At 39.5% G+C, this 18,883-nt stretch overlaps 2 protein-coding genes across 2 annotated transcripts; both read right to left on the bottom strand.

Moving 5' to 3' along the window:
- Positions 1–6,998: 6,998 nt before the first annotated feature.
- On the bottom strand, positions 6,999–8,273 carry ZBTB6 (zinc finger and BTB domain containing 6). The gene has a single exon (XM_007936628.2). It carries the CDS (start codon positions 8,268–8,270, stop codon positions 6,999–7,001), a length of 1,272 nt encoding a protein of 423 aa, XP_007934819.1. The 5' UTR covers positions 8,271–8,273.
- A 6,333-nt stretch (positions 8,274–14,606) lies between these two features.
- Positions 14,607–15,935, bottom strand: ZBTB26 (zinc finger and BTB domain containing 26). The gene has a single exon (XM_007936627.2). The coding sequence runs from the start codon at positions 15,930–15,932 to the stop codon at positions 14,607–14,609; it is 1,326 nt and encodes a 441-aa protein (XP_007934818.1). The 5' UTR covers positions 15,933–15,935.
- Between the last annotated feature and the right edge of the window lie 2,948 nt (positions 15,936–18,883).

Raw genomic sequence — 18,883 nt, 5'->3', positions numbered from 1 at the left:
AACAAGACTGAAATTATATTCTAAAAGAATAGAAGGCTGTTTGCATTGTAACATCTACTTTTACAAACATCACTGGAATATTTGTCTAACGTTTTGTTCTACTAATTTTCCAAACTTTCAAATTTAGAAAATATGAACACGCATATCAATAAGAATGGCAATACTAAAAAATGATCCTTAATAAAATATACTGAACTACATTTCACTGTCTTCAAGAACTGAATGTAGAAGTAAACAACATAAGGAAGGCTGTGAATTGAGAACAAGTGGTGAAGCTTTAAAGAGATAAAAGGAGGCAAGAATGGGCACACCCATGAGCTATTCTTAATGGTTCAAAAGCCTTAACTAAATTTGTGTATTTAATCATAAGGAGGCTGCAAAGGCTAACTGAAACACTGTTTCTTTGCTTTTGGGTGAAGTTCTATGAATTTGGTCTAATAACATTAGCTCTCACAGGTTATTCAAAAGTTCCTATTGCAATTTGTAAGTTTGGTTAATACCAAAACGGGGGAAAATTACTTAAGATAAGCACTTTATTTGGAATACAAAGTCACTGTAATCACAGTGGGGTAAGGAAATTTAAAGAAGGGAATCTAGATGGGTAAAAAAAATAAAATCGTCTGGGAATCACTGGATTAGATCTACTTGTATCAGTGATTACTTCAGACTATTTTGGTGTCAAGGCTCTATCTGCGGGTATCTTAAACTCATCTTCTGTGAACTGAAGGATGGAAATAACAGCTACCCTCGTCTTCTCCCTTCCTGAAAGCTAAGGGCGCAGAAAAGTGTAGCTGCTTCTTTGAGAAACAAAGATGCTTTCTATCATTCTTCTAAGATGGTGGAAGAGTCTCCTCAAGAGGCTTCCCTGAGGAGGAAAAATGAAAGAGGGAAAGAAGAAAGCCATAGCAAAAATCACTGGCTCTGTTTTAAGCCACTGCTCCTAGTCACATCCCCTGTGCAACCCTCCGGTCCGATTTTCTCTCCCCTGGGCGCTTAAGCCCTCCCTGGGCATTGTTTGCCAGGGGTCCCTATTTACCACTCAGATCGCCTCCACCATCCCTGCGCTGGGGTCCCGGGAAGCCCCGGTGCAGAAAGCCGAAAAGCGATGAGTTCTAGGTTTTGAAGACCTCAACCAAACGTCCCTCTTATTTACTGGAGTAGAATGGAAAAAAGAAACCTGGGCTTTGCCTGGGAGGGGTCTTCAAGGGTCAGAGGCGTCCCCTCGGCCAGCGTCGAAGGGAGGTGGCCATTTGCGCTGCCCGCTCCGCCATCGAAAAAGCTCTGCCAGGGCGAGGGGCCTCCTCAGGCCCCAGACTCCCAGCGCGGTCTGAGTGTCAGGTGCGGCCCTCCGGTCCCGACCACTGGGGCACTGTCAGCGACAGCGTACAGGGCCTCGGTCTGTGGCCATTTCTCCTTCCCGACTAACAGGAACCGGGGACCGAAGCTGGAGCCCGAGTCGCATCTTGCCCGCCCCCGCCCTACCTGAGGGGGCCCGGGCGGGGTCGCTAAGGGCCGCTCCAGGGAGCCCCGCGACGGCGTGGCTCGGCGACGGAGGAGCCTCGTCTCGCCGGGGCAGAGCTCGGCGGCGGCTCCACGGCCTCAAACTCCATCGGGAACTACAGGGACAGCCCCGTTGGCGGCGGCGGAGGCCGCGACGGGGCCTCCTCCTCCCTCCGCCTCCTCCTTCTTACACGGAGGCGGACCTGGAGGGATCCCGACCCAGCTCTCGCGAGAAGATACTCCTCACTTCACGCGAGATCACACAAGCCCGGGAGTTGGGGAGGTGGAAGAGCCCCCGTTGGTCACCTAAGCTGCGCTTCAGCTTTCCCCTGGTGGAGCTAATCCATCCCCATCACGTGTCGAGGGAGACCGAAGCACTGTGGGAAGCGCTGTTAGAAGGACTCGGTGAGCCGAAGAGGTTGATGGGAAACTCCCTGCACATTCATCGGTCCCTGGTTGGCCTGATTGGCACTTGTTCTAGAAGCAAGTGCCTTGACGTTTTTCGTGAAAGTTGTGGTATCTATTGATTAGAATAGGTACCTCTGTGTTTCTGCTTCACCCTCCCCCAACTAAATGCTGAAGAAACAACCAAATGACTCATAGCCACTCTATTAGACAGAGGAGAACTGCCCCATGAGGTTTACAAGGCTGTAAATCTTCACAAAGCAGACTGTTTCATCTTTCTTTCACAGAGGGGCATTTGGATAGCAGCCAAATGCTGTTACCACTGCACTACCAGAGATCCTTGTTGTTGTTGTTATTTGCCATCGAGTCCCCTTTATATTGGAAACCTCCCAATTAAAACAAAATGAAACCATTTATTTGACAGGTGTTTTCACGTACTCTATCTTACTAAAGAAACTAACCGTAAAAGCTAGCAAGGATCAAAATACAAGCACAGATTCTAGCATTAATATCTTAATAAATATTTGTTGAAGGACTTTTCACAGCAAACTTCCCAATTCTTTTTGAAAAATATTGTTGTTGTTATTTGCCGTGGAGTCGGCCCCGACTCATAGCGACCCCTCCTTGGGTTTTCGAGGCAGTATCACTACGGAAGTAGGATTGCCCAACCTTCTTTCCAAGGAGTGGCTGGTGGGTTTGAACCACCAGTTTGAAAAATATACATGAAGAAAAAAATGAGGACTAGGGGTAAGGAAATTAACAAAAGGAAACCACATATGAACTACTATGTGCCAGGTCATGTTAGGAAATGTTTAGTTTTTACTATTTTTATTTCATTTACTTCACAAAATAATCCTAAAAATTAGATACTAAGTACTCTTTGTTACTGAGAAACTGAAGAATATAGGTTAAGAAAATGGCTATGAATTGTTATTAAACATAAGGCACTTCCCAAAGTAAAACCAGACATACAACAAAAGTATCGGTGAAAGTAAATCTACCACAAATTAGAACACCAACGGAAAAGTACCTTATAAATTATGTGCTTTAAAAAAAAAAAAAAAAACTATGGTTATTACTTCTTGTATGACGGAAAAATTAGTGTATTACTTTCATAAAAGAAATGCCCTGTCAGGGCATTTTTTTTTTCATACATTATTATTTTAATTCTCTTTTATGAAATTCATCATGCTAGAGTTTCCCAACAATGGTTCTTTTAATATTTTCCTTTCCACTGGATAGCTTTGGATGCTGTATCTCTATACTTGATAATAGATTTTTCAAAGGAGGCTTGACCACCATATTAAAAATTACAATCCCATCGCTCCCTTCCCTGGCATACTGTTTTATTTTTCTCCAAATTCACTTTCAAAATCTGGCATGCATTGATTTTACTTATATTGTTTGTCTCCCACCACTAGAATTTAAATTTCATCATAGCAGGGATTTTTGTCTATATACATAATTTCTAGTACAGGTACCTCTTGTACAGACTCAGTGACTATTTGTTGATGACTAATGAAATTACTAGCCATCATTTAAAATTCACAGATGTAGACAACACACAGAGCCCTTTATTCCCACTTCCAGTTTATTACTTCTTATGTAAAGACATGATAGTTACATCCAAAGAAAGGAAGGAATTTTCTCTCAAAGTAACTTCCTCTTCATGATCTTTTATACATAAATGCAGTGAAGTTAAGAGCTTGAACTCAAACATATCTTTCAGGTTTTTTTTAATATCAGAAACAGACAACTAAAAAAGAATGTTTTAAACGAATAAATTCTGTATTTTGCCATACCTGCATTTTAAAAAAGATTCCATTTTCCTGAAATTGTTTAGACACATCATGCAAACAAACACTCTTCTAGGAATGTTTTGCTATCACTCTGTGCTACTGAACAGAAATAAATAATAATAAATAACAGTCATCACTTTCACAAACCCTGTCCCCAACCCAAATGTCTCAAAGTGCATTACAAAAAAACTTCACAACAATCTCACAAGGCACACATAAAAGTTAAACATTGTTTCAATGGTGAACTTTTTTTAAACATGGAAGATAGTAGATACAAGTTTCTAAAAAAAATGTTACTCTTCTTGTGCCCCCTCCCTCCTATCTACACCCCTCCCTCCAAAAATTTCATCCTAGGAAGCAAAAATAAAGAAAAATACTTAAATCACAAGTAAACTACTTCTTAAAGAGATATACTGTCATGCCTACAAATGGCCAATCATAGGTAAAATGGGGGAAAAAAAAAGTAATGCTGAGCTATCCTGTTCTCTAGGAGCTCTGGCAGCCTAGTGCCTAAGGCATTTGACTGCTAACCAGAAGGCTGGCAGTTTAAACCCACCAGCCACTCCTTGGAAGGAGGGTTTGGCAATCTACTTCTGTAGTGATAGCTCCTTGGAAACCCAAGGAGGGGTCGCTATGAGCAGGATCTGACTTGACAGCAGTGAGTAGGGTTGAGTATCATGTTCTCCAGTGGAAGAAAAAGATAATTTATTTAGAATAATTCTCTCTCCAATATGGTACTCAAATACCAACTTTCATAAGGACATAAAACACTTTTTCTTTTCCCCATCTTTGTACTCAAGAATTTGGGAAGCAATAAATACAAAATCATAGAATTTCAGATCTGGAAACCAAACCAAAGAAACCAAACTCACTGCTGTGGAGTCGATGTGACTCATAGCGACCTCTCCTTGGGTTTCTGAAGCAGTATCTCTACGGAAGTACATTGCCCAATCTTCCTTCGGAGAGCAGCTGGTGGGTTTTGAACTTCCAGCCTTCTGATTAGCAGTCAAATGCCTTAGGCACTAGGCCACCAGAGCATCTGGAAACAGTCATATGAATTATCAAGATTTAAACTATTATTTTACATACAAAGTTAAGAGAAGCTCAAGTGATCTGTCCAATGTCACTAACTAGTGATCTGTGTCATAGAATCAGTTTTTCGTCTGTAAAATATGAAAGCTGGATTCTCTAAAGGGTTTTCCAAAGTTAAAATTCTATGTAGGGTATATTTTTCACAAAGGATATTTAATATTCTTAACAATCAACATGATTCTTCACTAGTAAAATTCTTATAAATGGTACAAAGTATGTGACATTTGAAAACACGAAAGGCCTTCAATAACTAAATATAGCACAAATTCTACATAAAACTGAGGTAAATTGAGAAAGAACAGAGTATCTTCCAAGTAAGGTGTAGCCATGTCAGGTTGTTACTGAAAGTAGTTCCTGAATTTAGAGAATATGGTTATCCCTGCAATATATTTTAATCTTTGTTCTAACAACAAAAAAAGATTTATATGTACCTAGGGATATTAGAGAGCAACAGCTCATAATACAATCTGAAATTTTACTCTCACTAAGGTAACCAAACAATCATGGTTTAGCTTTTGGCACATTTTTGGACAGAGAATAAAACTCTAGGGATGGTTAAGGTTTCTATCAACATGTAACAGTTGACAATGGCATTAATGTAAATGAAAAAAATTGTAACTACAACTTAAAGACCACTAATAGCTACCCATGTTTACACTGTTTATCCAGTGACAACTAGAAAATTAATATATAATGCTGATCCAAAAGTAATTAAAAAGGAAGGAAGCATTGGTATACACAGTATGAATAAACCTCAAAGGCATTATGTTGAGTGAAAAAAATTTTTTTAAAGTCTCAAAAGGTCATTGCAAAAAACCCAAACCCATTGTCATCGATTCTGACTCAGCAAGACTTTACAGTTCAGAGCAGAACTGTCCCATAGGGTCCCTAAGACTGTAAATCTTTATGGAAGCAGACTGCTTCATTTTTCTCCTGAGGAGCAGCTGATGGGTTCAAACTGCTGACCTTTTGGTTAGCAGCTGTCATTTCATTTATATGACATTCTGGAAAAGACAAAATGATAACAATGGAGAAACAATCAGTGGTTGCTAGGGGTTAGGGTTAAGAGGATGGGTTGATCACAAAGGGGCAGCATGAAGGCATTTTTTTGAGTGACAGAACTGTTTTATCTCACGATGAAGGTGATAAACACACAAATATATATATGTGTTAAAATTCACAGAACTACAAACCAAAAAGAGGTACATTTTACTATGTTAATTAAATTAAAAAGAAACAAAACACTTATCATTGATCAATTTATAATTTCTAAAAGTAATTTTTTGGAGCTTCATGACAATAGTGTAATTTTATTGGCCACAAAATTATTCAATGCAAATGTATGAAATAAAATCAAGAAACTTGGGCCCAAGTCATCATTTCTAAAATACATATACTATTAATGCAAGGAATTAAAATTATTTTAAGGAATATTAATCCATGTAGAAGGAAATTCTGCTACTCCCAAGTGAATCTGAATTTTGTTCCTTTATGATTTAAAACAACAGGGTCCCTTCTGTTTAGTTTAGAATCCAAGAGCAATTAGTTAAAAGTTTTAAAAAAAACAAACCTTTCATCAGCTCTTAAAACTTGTAACCAATTAATAGTGTGATTTTAGATTTACCCTCTATTGTCCTAATTCCTTAAAGATTTTGGATTTTACATTTAAATCAGTCATCTGTTGTTGTTGTTATGTGCCATCAAGTCAGACCCAACTCATAGCGACCCCTCTTTGGGTTTCCAAGGCAGTATCAGTACGGAAGTAGATTGCCCCATCTTCCTTCTGAGGAGTGGCTGGTGGGTTTGAACCGCCAGCTTTCTGGTTAGCAGTCAAGTGTCTTAGGCACTACGCTACCAGAGCTCCTAAATCAATCATCTAGAGACTCCAAATCAGAATGTGGAAATACTGCTAGACCCCCTTCTGTCAGTAAAATCAAGAATATTTGAGAGAGAAACACCATTTCTCTAAGCATATCACTGGGACTTGTAAATACCATAAGCAGCAAAAGAGAATCCAATCAGTGTTTCCATGCCTCACACAACTTGAGAGCTGTTAGTAAAAGTTCAGAAAGAATAACATGCGTAGGTAAACCAAAATAAGACCTAAAGACAAGGGGGAAAATATTACAAATGCTGCATTTTTACAGAAAGACTTGGTTGAAGGAACTATAAAAGGCTGACATAGCAAGTGTGTGATTCTAATTACAGTAGACTTTGCCTTTTGAGATCAGGCCTAGGTAGTTTTTCACCACTGCTTCTGCCATGGACAGAAGTTAAGTGCTTTTTGAGGGCAGATTTGTGCTTGAAATCCATGTCACAACAGTGGCATTTGTATGGACGATCCCCACTGTGTATGTTCAAGTGGTCCTGAAGGGTGCTTTTGGCAGTAAATGTTTTTAGGCATACAGTACACTGAAAGGGCCGTATGCCCATATGCCCTCGAATGTGCCGGTTGAGATTTTTCTTCTGTGTAAACGTTTTTCCACACTGTAAGCACAAGAAAAGTTTATGCATCTTAAGGTGGCGCAGATAATTTTCAACATGAAGAAAGCCTCGAGGGCACCTGGGGCATTGGTGCCTCAGTGAATAACTCTCTTCCAGATTCTGAATCTCATTCACTGTACCATGACTTCCTTCAGTATTTTCACAAAATATGCCCTGGCCTTGATTCCCAGGAATTTCTGTTACTCTGTTCTCAACTGTAGAATTGATCAGCGAATGCTGTGTTTCAGAGAAATACATGCTTGCTTTTGAAGAGGTACAAGGCTGTGAAAACTGCCCATTTTCTACACCGGCTGTACTGATAGATTCCACACGAAGGATACAGATTTCATTGTCTTTAAAACCTGTATCTACTGTAGGCAGCTCTGGTGACTTCACTTCTTTTCTCTCTGATGTCAAGCTCTCTACTGTAGACTGTAAAGCATTACTTTCTTCTTTTATGTGGAAATCCATGCTTACCGGACTATCTTCTGAAATTTCAATGATCTCACAATCTTTATCTAAATTTTCTTCTTCATTTTTAACCTCTAGATCAGAGGACTGACACAGGTCAGTATGCTGGTTATTGTTTTTCATAGACAGATCAATTTCCAAGTACTTTGACAAAGCTTCTGTGCATTTTTCCACAATGTGAACCATCTGAAGGTAACTAGCTGCAGTCAAGTATTTCAAAAGTTCTTTTCTTTTAACTTCAAGTGCTCCAGTATAGCAAGAGAGCAACAATTTTCTGCCAACTTCTGCACTCTGCAAGATGGTGATCCTGACGTGTTTTGACTGGGTGAGTAAAAACTGATCTCTCATGAAAGTGGAGCAAGCAGCCAAAATCACCTTATGCCCCTGGAACTCAGTGTCATTAATATAAATTGATACATCACAAAACAAATTCTGCTGTCTCAAAAGATTCATTTTCTGCAAGACCACATCTCCTTGCTGTTCAAACTGGAAGTGTAGAACATCAGACTCAGCAGCCATGGTCACAATCTAAGTAAAATAAAACATACACACTGATGTAAGGTTGGGGAATGCTTTCCTCTACTGTGATTTTTTGTGTGTGTAAAAAACAAAACAAATGAAAAAAATCCAAATTCTAATGTGGGTGCTTAAAGTGAATCCCTATGCCCCTGCCTCAAAACTCAGAAATTATGCATTTCTCTGTGATCTCATAGCATTTAACACGTTGAATTGTAACACAATGAATGATATATCACACAGAAAATTAAGTTTCTGTTGTTTATCTCTTTAGCTAAAAGTTATGTCATGATCAAGGGCACTTTCTAATTTTAAATACCCAATACCAAGCAGTACCCACCAAATTCGATTTAACATAGACACCTTAATGTGATCTCCAAACTTCCCACTCCTACCACTACTGTAGGTCCTCATTCTTTTCACCTAAAGCATTGTAATGCCTTCCATCACGTCTCCTTGATACCCACTTTCTCCTATATTCCAAACCACCTTCCTGTCACTAGAATTCTTTTTTTTTTTTTTTTTTTAATTTCATTCTTCTGCTTTAAATCCTCCATGGCTCTCTATCTCCAGGTCAGACTGACCAACCTCCTTAGCTCAGTATACAAGATACTTCACGATCTGGACCTAACCTGTCTTTACAGCATTATCTTCTATTCCTCTATTTCATACTCGAAGTCCCTTTAGTATTAAAAATTTTCATCATTGCCTAGATAGTAACGACCCGAATACACCTTTGTACGTAAGTTGGATTCACGCTTCTAATTCTTTGTTTCCAGTTAGTGATTTGGCTCCTTTAAGGCTCAAACCAAATACTACTTCTGTTACTCTTTCTGTCTTCCCCAGTCTGCGGATCCCAGAGCAACGTGAGATGGTGCCTGATTGATCTGTACTTCTACACGTAGTACAGGGGCTGGAGCAGAGTAGGGGCAGCTCAGGATCATCTGTTGAATTGAAACCGGATACCAAGGTGGCCTCATCGATTTTTCCCGCTAGGCACACAGGTCTCCTCGAGCCAAGCCAGCCAGGGGCAAGGCCCTATCGACCCTGGGTCGAAGCAACAGATTAGCCACCCGGGGTCCGCGTCCTGCTGCCCTCCACGCCCTCCTCCTCTTCCTCAGGACTTCCCACCTGCCCCAGTCTTCCTCGCACTTACTCACAGACTCAGAAAACTAGTCAAGGCTTCCGCGGCTGCGGCGGCCCACACCGGAAGCTGGAATGGGAGGAAACACATCCGGTATCAACCTGCTTTATTCTTCACCCAGGCAGTCTGCGCGCCCCGGAAGGGTATCTGTAGACGTTCTCCCTTCCTCATTTCCCCCTACTACCGTCCTTGTAATGACAGATCAAAATCCAAAATCAAACTCACTGCCTCCACTCGGTTTCGACTCATAGCGATCCCCTTTGGGTTTCTGAGGCGGTAGGTATCCGAATTCCAGCAGATCTTGAGAGTGTTTCGTTATGCAAGCCGTTCTCCTAGACGTACTAGTTGGAAAACCAAACCAAACTCACTGCCATTGAGTTGATCCCAAGTCATAGCGTCTCCTATTGGATTTCCAAGGCTGTATATCTTTACGGTTGGAAACAAGGAGTGAAAGTAGGGTACGGCGCACGGAGCCTGTGTACCCAGCGCCGGGTTTCCTGGGAGGCCCTCGTAAGGGCTGGACTCTGCTTATTCTGACTATATACAAGTTGATGGAGGAAGGAGAGTCAAGCATAGGAATTTGTATTAGAGTTGCCTGTTTATTTCCCTACCTGGAGCTGGGCTCACTCTGATGTAGCTTCACCACTCCTACCGTGTTGCTGCCCCATTCAGGGCAAACCTAGCCTCTCATGATCTTTGCACCTGCTGACATACTTTGCCCTCGCACATACACTTCAAAAACATGTTCTTAATTCGTAACATCCCTGAAGGCTTCCTGAAACCCAAACAACAACAAAAATCCACTGCCACTGAGTCAATTCCTGTGCAGTGACTGAATAGGTTTTCCGAGGCTGTAAATCTCTACCGGGAGGAGCTCTGGTAGCCTAGTGTCTAAGACATTTTGACTACTAACCAGAAGACTGGCGGTTCAAACCCTTCAGCCACTTCTTAGATGCAAGATTGGGCGATCTACTTCCGTTGTGATGCCGCTTTGGAAACCCAAGGAGGGGTCGCTATGAGTCGGATGCAACTCCACTGCAGTGAGTTTGGTTTATTTTTAAATCCTGTATACAGGAAGCAGACTGCCTCATATTTCTCCTGCAGAGCACCTGGTGTGCTCCAACTCCCCATCTTTTATTCAGCAGCTGGATGTTTTAACTACTGCACCATCACAGATCCTTGAAGGCTTCCTGAACTGACCCTAAATTAGTTGGCTCCTATTTGGGAACCTGTAATCCTTGCACCTGCCTTCATTATTGCGCTTATCAGACCTATATTGAAATTACTTTTGCCCTATTTAGTTGGGGGTATTCAGGAACTCTAGCACTTTGTTGACAGCTCTGTAGCATAGTGCCTAAGGCACTTGACTACTAACCAGAAGGCTGGCAGTTCAAACCCACCAGCCAGTTCTTGGAAGGAAGGTTAAGAAATCTACTTCCTTAGTGATACTGCCTCGGAAACCCAAGGAGAGGTCACTATTAGTCAGCTCCAACTTGATGAGTCATAACAACAACAACAACCCTCCTTGGAAGGAAGGTTAAGAAATCTACTTCCTTAGTGATACTGCCTCGGAAACCCAAGGAGAGGTCACTATTAGTCAGGTCCGACTCAATGGCAGTGAGTTTGTTTTTTGTTCTCCCGCATAGAAGGCAAGCATTCTACCGCTGAGCCGCCACTGCCCCCCAGCACTTAGTCCAATGAAGAACTATCTGAAGGAATTCTTAAAAGCGGCTGCTCTATTCTAGCAATCAAAACGATCTGCTTCAAATCCTAGTAACAATCACTTTTCAGCTTTTCTTCGTGTAAAGGCAATCCAGTAACAATAAATGTTTTAAAGATTATGAGTGAAGAAGGCATTCTGGATTCCAACTCAAGTAACTGAGAAGGAAAGCAGGAGAGAGCGTGAGGAAACAAAGCACTGACACCAGAGCTTTCATGATCACACTTTTATTAAGGAAACTTCTCATAATAAGTGAAGAGGTAGTTCGTAGTATGTCTAACATACAACAGATTTAGAGCAGCCGTTCACAAGCTGAAATAAGATGTTCTGGGTTGGTTATTTAGGACAGTATTTTAGAAGCAGTGACACTAGTCTCCCCCATTTATAGACCTTCTAATAAAGAAACTAAAATTAAAACCACATTTGATTTACCTCAGAGCCATTTCAGTTTGGAGTTTGCCTTTAAAATCAAATAATAAATAACTGTGGCAAAGTAATTTTTTTTTTAAAAAGCCAAACTATTTTGATAAAGAGAGTCCTCTCTCCTTTTTAGTTACCCTGCGGATCCATAAAATAGAAATGCTAGATGACTAGCTTTAAAAATCCTCCTTCTGTACAGGAATCTGTCTAGTTCTGAAAGTCATCTTCCCCTATAAAACACTGGATATCAGTAACTTGACCAGTTTGCAATACAATCTAAGAAACATGTATAACAAAGAAGGAGAAATATTAGGTTCTACCAAAATTAAGACAATGTCTCACTGAAACATAGAACCTCTCTCCAGGCAAGAAATGGAGGAAACTAGAAGTCACTTCAGTGATTTGTATTTACAAAAAGTGAGACAAATTTATCAAGATGCTGATTTTAAGTGATCAAAAGAAAGCAAGGCAGTTTTATTGTTTCTAGTATACAATCAAATTGAGACACTGTGTATCACTAAGACCACATGAGCCTACAGGCTCCATGAGGGCAGGGACTGTATCAATCTTACCTTCAAATTCCCAGTGTGTAGTATAGTGCTTGGCAATAGTACGTGCCTAGGAATTATTTCTTGAATGACTAAAAGAACCCAGAAACAATCTCCAGCCAAAGAGACCAATCTTATTTGACCTCATTCTTGTTAATCTTCAAACGAGTTTAAAAACAAGAAGGAAAGAAAAGAGAGAAAGAGAGAAAGAGAGAGAGAGAGAGAGAGAGAGAGAAAACAACAAACAAACTAGGATATAAATGTGAGCAAAAGAAGCACTCCAATTTGAAATTCCTCTGTGATGAAATGATGGTCAGAGAAAACACAAAACATTGATATGTTAGTGCTTCATTGTTGCATAGAATGGATACTCTTTGGCTGGAGTATATAAAAAGAAGAATGCTAGGACACATCATTAGACTATATAATGAGTGACTTCAGGCATGAAGGTACCACTTATCACTCAATTGTATTAGTTTAAATCTTTGAACAAATGATATAAATTATACCTCAAATCAAATTCACATGCAAATGCATCAAATTATAACAACTTTTAAGAATTCCCTCCAACTATACAAGTTAAGCTTCATTTTTGGTTTATCTGTACATGCATTCTCATAGCTCAAAAAAAAAAAAAAAAAAAAGCCCGATAATAACTATTTAAATAAACACTGTTTTCAGACAAAACCAGTTTCACATTTGGATACTCATTATTCTAACTTGCCAATAATGCCCTTTCCTTCCCTAACAAACACCCAGCAAATCAGTGAACTTGCTTGGGAAGGGTATAATACTCACTGCAACCAGAAAACAATTAACTAACATAAATAAATCCCTCTGTGACATTTTGTTGACAGAGTCTCAGAATGTCAACAGGAATACACAAAGGTAAAACACGAAGCTGAGAGCATTTTGCTAGTGTATTATTCTTGATCATGTACTAGATGTTTTTAAGGCTGAGGACAGTGGGAATAAGTAAGGAGACATTAGCTCCTATTTAATCACGTATATATCTTGGCCAACCTTGGCCAGACCACCTCTTTGGGCTTTAGATTTAAAATGAAGGTGATGGAGTATATAATCTTGTAAGATTCTCCAAGGACTCTAGCACTTTCATTATCTAAATCTAACTTGTTCAGAAACAAGTGACATTCAGACTTTTATTTCTGAAATATAGTGTGTGCTGAAGATTAACTTTGTATTAGTGATCTATCAGAGGTGGAAAGACAGAACTGTATACATTCAAGAGGAAAATCTAAATGCAAAAATTTAACTGCCCCTCCTGCAACTCACTTAACATTTTTAAATCCATTTTTGAAATAAAGGTATACTAGGAAATGAGACTCTTACAGTACATTGGACAAACTGATGGGCTAACTCACCTTCTGATGACTAAGTTTTGAAAGTTTTCCCACTCCCATTGTCATCCAGTTGATTCCAACTCTTAGCGACCATACAGGACTGAGTAGAACTGCCCCATATAGTTTCCAAAGCTGTAATCTTTACAGAAGCAGATCACCACATAGTTCTCCCATGGAGTGGCTGCTGGTTTGGAACTGCTGACCTTTTTGGTTAGCAGCTGAGCGCTTAACCATTGCACCACCATGGCTCCTTGAAACAAAGTTTAGACACTCCCAAAGAGGCCCTTTTTAGAAAGACCATTATACTTCAGCACATTTTAAGTGTTCCTGGAGTAATGTGGACTTCAAATCATCAACAGGTAAATTACACATTAATTGTAAGTATCTGGCCTCTTGGTGGGATGTGCTACCAGGAACAGTTCTTATGGAAGTGCTGTTGCATAATATAATTCTATCCTTTGCTGATTATGTTCTTAATGATGATCCCTAACTATCTGTCTGCAAATGTTGCTGAAATATTGTACTCTGGTTTATGTGAACAATTCAAAGACATGAAGTTGGGCTACAACTGAACGACTACTGAGCAAACCAAAATACTTCTTTATAACCAACCCTAAGACAAGTATAATGGTAGGAAGCAGATTCATCCAATGATCAGACATAGATGAATTATCAATAAGCAACCAGAAGTTTTACCACATATTCATTTCAGGTCAACAGCAATATCACCTTGTATCTCAGCTTATTTTCTGCCAAAGAAAAATATTATTCACTTTTCATAGCATAGCATCTATTAGTGGAGAGTAGGTGATGTTATTAATTTGTTGGTACTTTCAGAATGTTCCCAGTGAAAAGCCTAAAATAATGTCAGTCTGAAACACAAGTCAATGTTAGGTAGACATATGGAATACTCCTTGGGAAAGAAAACAGTCATCACAGGATAAATAATTCAAAACAGAAAATGGGAGCAGGCAGAAGGCAGGCAAGACCACTACATGTGGTAAGCTGCCTGGTCTACCAGTGCTTTGACTCAGCCCCCATAACCTGAACAGAGCTTTGGAGAAGTCAAACTAGCAAAGTCACTCCTACAAAGACTCAGATTATTGCCCCGTTCTCAGTCAGTTCTAGTGAGCATGAAGCCCCTATTCAATTCACACAAGTACTATCATTTCTTAAGTTCAGGACAGCTTGGGCCAGTTTACCTGCATCCAGGACCTGTGTTGCATCAGGCTGTGGCTGACACCCTTTAGAATCTGTGACTGTTGTACAAGCAAAGGTATCAAAATCCACTGTGAGGTCTTGCACATTTCTTTCATTGGCATTATCAAAGCTGTTTTTGCCATGCAGCTGTTTAAGGTGTTTCCTCAAAACCGGCTTATGTGCAAAAACCATGTCACAATAGTTACACTTATGGGGCTTATCTCCACTGTGAAGGTTAAGATGATCCTGTAAGGAACACTTCTGAGAAAAGGTTTTCCCACAGATCTTACACTGGAAAGGTTTAATGCCAGCATGTACACGCATGTGTCGATGAAGGTTGCCTTTCTGAGTAAAAGTCTTGCCGCAGAGTAGGCACATAAAGAGTTTGTGCATTTTTAAATGGTTGGCGTAGTTCTCCAGGTGACGAAACACCCTGGTACACTTTGGACACTGATGATGCCACTGTAGGCCTTTGTCTACACCTCGGATATTAGGCCCAAAGACATCTTTTGAGGCCATGATGATGTTATCACTGCCTGTATAAGAGAGGGCATAATTGTGGAGATGGTTTTGTTCTATTTCACTTACTCTGTTTTCCACAGTTGAATTTATTAGGGAGTGCTGGGGCTCTGTTGAATGTAAAGCAGTGGGTTCAGAAGAAATGAACTGGTTTTGATCTTTTTTACTTCTAACCTCTGATACATCCCCAATAGATTCTACCTTAACAATCTGAATATCACTGTCCTCCATATCCATACTGTCTTCAGATGGATGAATACAAGGTGAGTCCTGCTTTGGGGAGCCTCTGTCATCGCCCTGCTGTTCTTTTGACTGGGGAGAAGCACTCTGCTGTTCACATCCCTCTTTACTATTCATTGGTTGTTTTGGCTTTATAAACTTCCACAGGGCCTGTGTGCACCGCTCTACAATGTGGCTCATCTGAAGAAAACTCGCAGCAGTCAAGTAATTTACCAGTTCCATCTCAGGGAATTCCAGCACACCACTATAACAGGATAATAGCAATTGTCTCCCCACTTCAGAACTTTGTAATATGGAGATTTTCACCTCTCTGGAATCATTCAGTAAAAACTGGTCTCTTAAGAAGGGGGAACCTGCAGCAAACACAATTTTATGCCCCTGTACCTCAATATCATCTATGAGAACTGTAACATCACAAAATTTATTCTCTTCTCTTAATTTGTTCATTTTTTGTAACATCGAATCTCCATAATTTTCAAACTTGAAGTGAAGGAGATCTGATCTTTCAGACATTTTGGCAGACCTAAAGAACAGAAATGTAAAGAGGTTGAATTTAAGAAAATTCAAACAAATAAGAAACCTGGATATACCTTCCAAAACCAAATTTATGTTGCCATATCTGCTTGTATGTATCCAAGTGAAATTTTCCTTGAAAAAGGAAGCTACTATAATAGCTTTCAGTTGGTTCTGTTGTGATGTCACCCATTTCGTTTCTTATTCGTGTTTTTGTATTCTCTCCCTCTTTTCCTTTGTTAACTTTGCCAGTGGTTTGTCTACAACAGCTTTCAAAGGCAGCTGAAAATTACTTCTTACCAATGTCAAGTATCAATTACACCTAGGAAGTGGATGTTTAGCAGTGCAAATAGCTTGTCACTCATTCAGTTTTTAAGATGCTTAATACAAGAACAGTGCTTGGGTGAGCCCAAGAGTATTATTTTCTCTTTTCAAATGAGAATTCTCTAAGATTTCAAACACAAACTAAAATGTACCAAAATGATTAAGGACGAAGTAACTACCTTCTTTTACAGGAAACTGAATACCTGTTTCCTCTAAGGCAAAATGCTCTTCACTTTGTATTTTAAACAACTGCAGCTACACTGCTTGTCCCATTCCTGGGCAAACCTTTCTTCTGTTTAAACTGACAATCATTTATACAAAGAAGTTATTTTTGTGATGAAATGAAAGTCACTGACCTAAAGGTACAAATTTTGGATAGTGTTAGAAGTGGTTTTTATTCTGTGCAATCTGGAGAAAACTAAACTATTTTAAGAAACATTTCTTGATATAGAAACAAAAATACTTGACATAAAAAAAATCAGGTGAGCAACTTGGTGGGAATCTGAGTATATATAAGGTAGATCTAATAAAACCCCACCAGATTTTATTCTCTTCTCTGTCCCATCTGCATCCATCATTACTCATTCTTTGGACTACTAGAACCTCTTCCTAAATGTTTTCCAGGCTTATATCTTCTGTTCCCTCTGATCCAAACTGTACACCATCTGTATTCAAAAATACAGATCTGATTGTATCCCACCCGCCATAAAATCCTTCAGTGTCTTTCCTTTGCCTCTTGAGTACGAAATGATTAAGTAAAACCTAGTAATAATTAAGGAGCTCTGGTAGCATAGTGCCTGAGGCACTTGACTGCTAACCAGAAGGCTAGAGGTTCAAATCCACCAGCCATGCCTCAGAAGGAAGGTTAGGTAATCTACTTCCATAATGATACTACCTCGGAAGTATCATTGGAGGGGTCGCTATGAGTCGGGTCCGACTTGACGGCACATAACAACAACAATAATAATTACGGTAAACAATGACATAACTCATTCAAGGCCAAGAAGGTATCTTTGCCAAAACTCTTTGCATATTACTCCCCTTATATAGCAATTCCCTTTTTCTGGTCCCCATTTTCTAGTTCCACACTCTCTAAATGATTTTCTGATCATACTATGGCTTCCCATGTGTCTTTCTAAAGAGTAGGATGAGTTAGCCATACCAACAAGATAATTCCATGCCACCAATTATTGTTAAAATAATTAACTGGCATTTTATGTTTATATATGTCATCTGTGAGATCACTAGGTCTATACTTGGAAAATAGCTCTATACTCTGTGCATTATTAAGTTCATCTCCATCTTCTTATGTTCATTAGCCCCTTAGTTGAGAGACAGATGAGATAACCAGCTGTTCCTGGCAACATATGGACATCGAAGTCCAGTCTTTACTTACTGTATGGTAAAGGCCCATAGAAGGCAGAGTTCAGGTTTTATTCCTGGTACATAATAGCAGTCTTTTGACTCTAGGCCTGAGCACATTTATTTCCTTAGCCCAGATACTACCTCCTAAGCAATTCTGACTAATCGTTTAAGTTTTAGTTCCTCTGAGAAGGCCTTCCCTGACTCCTTTGACTACAGCAGTTGTTGCTCTAGGGCTATAACACCCTGTACTTCTTTCTATCAGAACACTGAAAACATCTTATTAAATGCCTGTTTAACTATGACCCTTCTCCTCCAAACTGGAAGCTCTGAGACCACTGGGAAAAACATTCCTATCCTATTCAGTGTGGTTACATTGGGAATCTGAATCTTCTAAGGCAAAACACTTTGTATGTTCCTACAGCCATTTTGCTTGTTCCTTACTGGCCAAACCCTCTTATGTTCAAACTTGTATGTATCTCAATCCCTAACATTGTACTAAACACATAGCAGATGCTCAGTTTGCATTTGTTTAACCCATATGATTAGTTTAACAGTGGTAAAAAGGAAGAATTGTTAGCAAGAGGCTCAGTATCAATGAAAACATTACAGGAATGAGGCCATGAGGATCTAGAAAGGAATAACAACAAGAATAAGGAGCAAGGAAAAACAGCCAAAGATCTTCTGAAGAACTTGATAACTGATAGGATATGGAGAATGAAAAAAGTAAAGAGGGGATGTGAAAAGTTCTACATTTAAGCATTCAACTGAATGAGAATTTCTTTGAAACAGGTGAAATTTAGGAGGAGAAAGTGGTGTAGCACAGGTAGACAAAATATATATACATAAGGTATGAGCTTTTCCTTTGAATGACATTCTGAATGGAAAAATCACGATTATAATAAAATCTCCATTGAGGGGAGGAATGTAGAAAAGTAAATAAATGTAGGATCAGAGAAAAGACAAAGCAATTTTAATCAAGATGGTAAGTATCAAACACAAAGGAAATATGTAGTAGATACAGGTACTATATTGGTAATTTAAAGCAAGAAAACTGTATTATCACTCATCAGTTTTAGTAATTACCAGAGCTTAGCATATTATGAATGTTCCAATTTATAACCAGAAGTTATAATAAAAATAACTGTTGTTTCAAGTGGCAAAACAAGAATGGAACCAGAAAATGGGGACCAGAAAAAGAGAATTACTATATAAGGGGAGTAATATGCAAAGAGTTTTGGTCCTGAATGCATTAAAGCTGGCAA

The sequence above is a fragment of the Orycteropus afer genome, unplaced genomic scaffold, assembly GCF_000298275.1.
Source record: "Orycteropus afer afer isolate SDZICR_OR568_19922 unplaced genomic scaffold, OryAfe1.0 scaffold00037, whole genome shotgun sequence".
NCBI classification, from domain to species: Eukaryota; Metazoa; Chordata; class Mammalia; order Tubulidentata; family Orycteropodidae; genus Orycteropus; species Orycteropus afer.
This window is presented reverse-complemented; position numbering and strand designations above follow the sequence as displayed.

What these genes read in the sequence shown, in the direction of transcription:
- ZBTB6 (XM_007936628.2), bottom strand. Translation starts at nt 8,270, where the DNA reads ATGGCTGCTGAGTCTGATGTTCTACACTTCCAGTTTGAACAGCAAGGA.
- ZBTB26 (XM_007936627.2), bottom strand. Translation starts at nt 15,932, where the DNA reads ATGTCTGAAAGATCAGATCTCCTTCACTTCAAGTTTGAAAATTATGGA.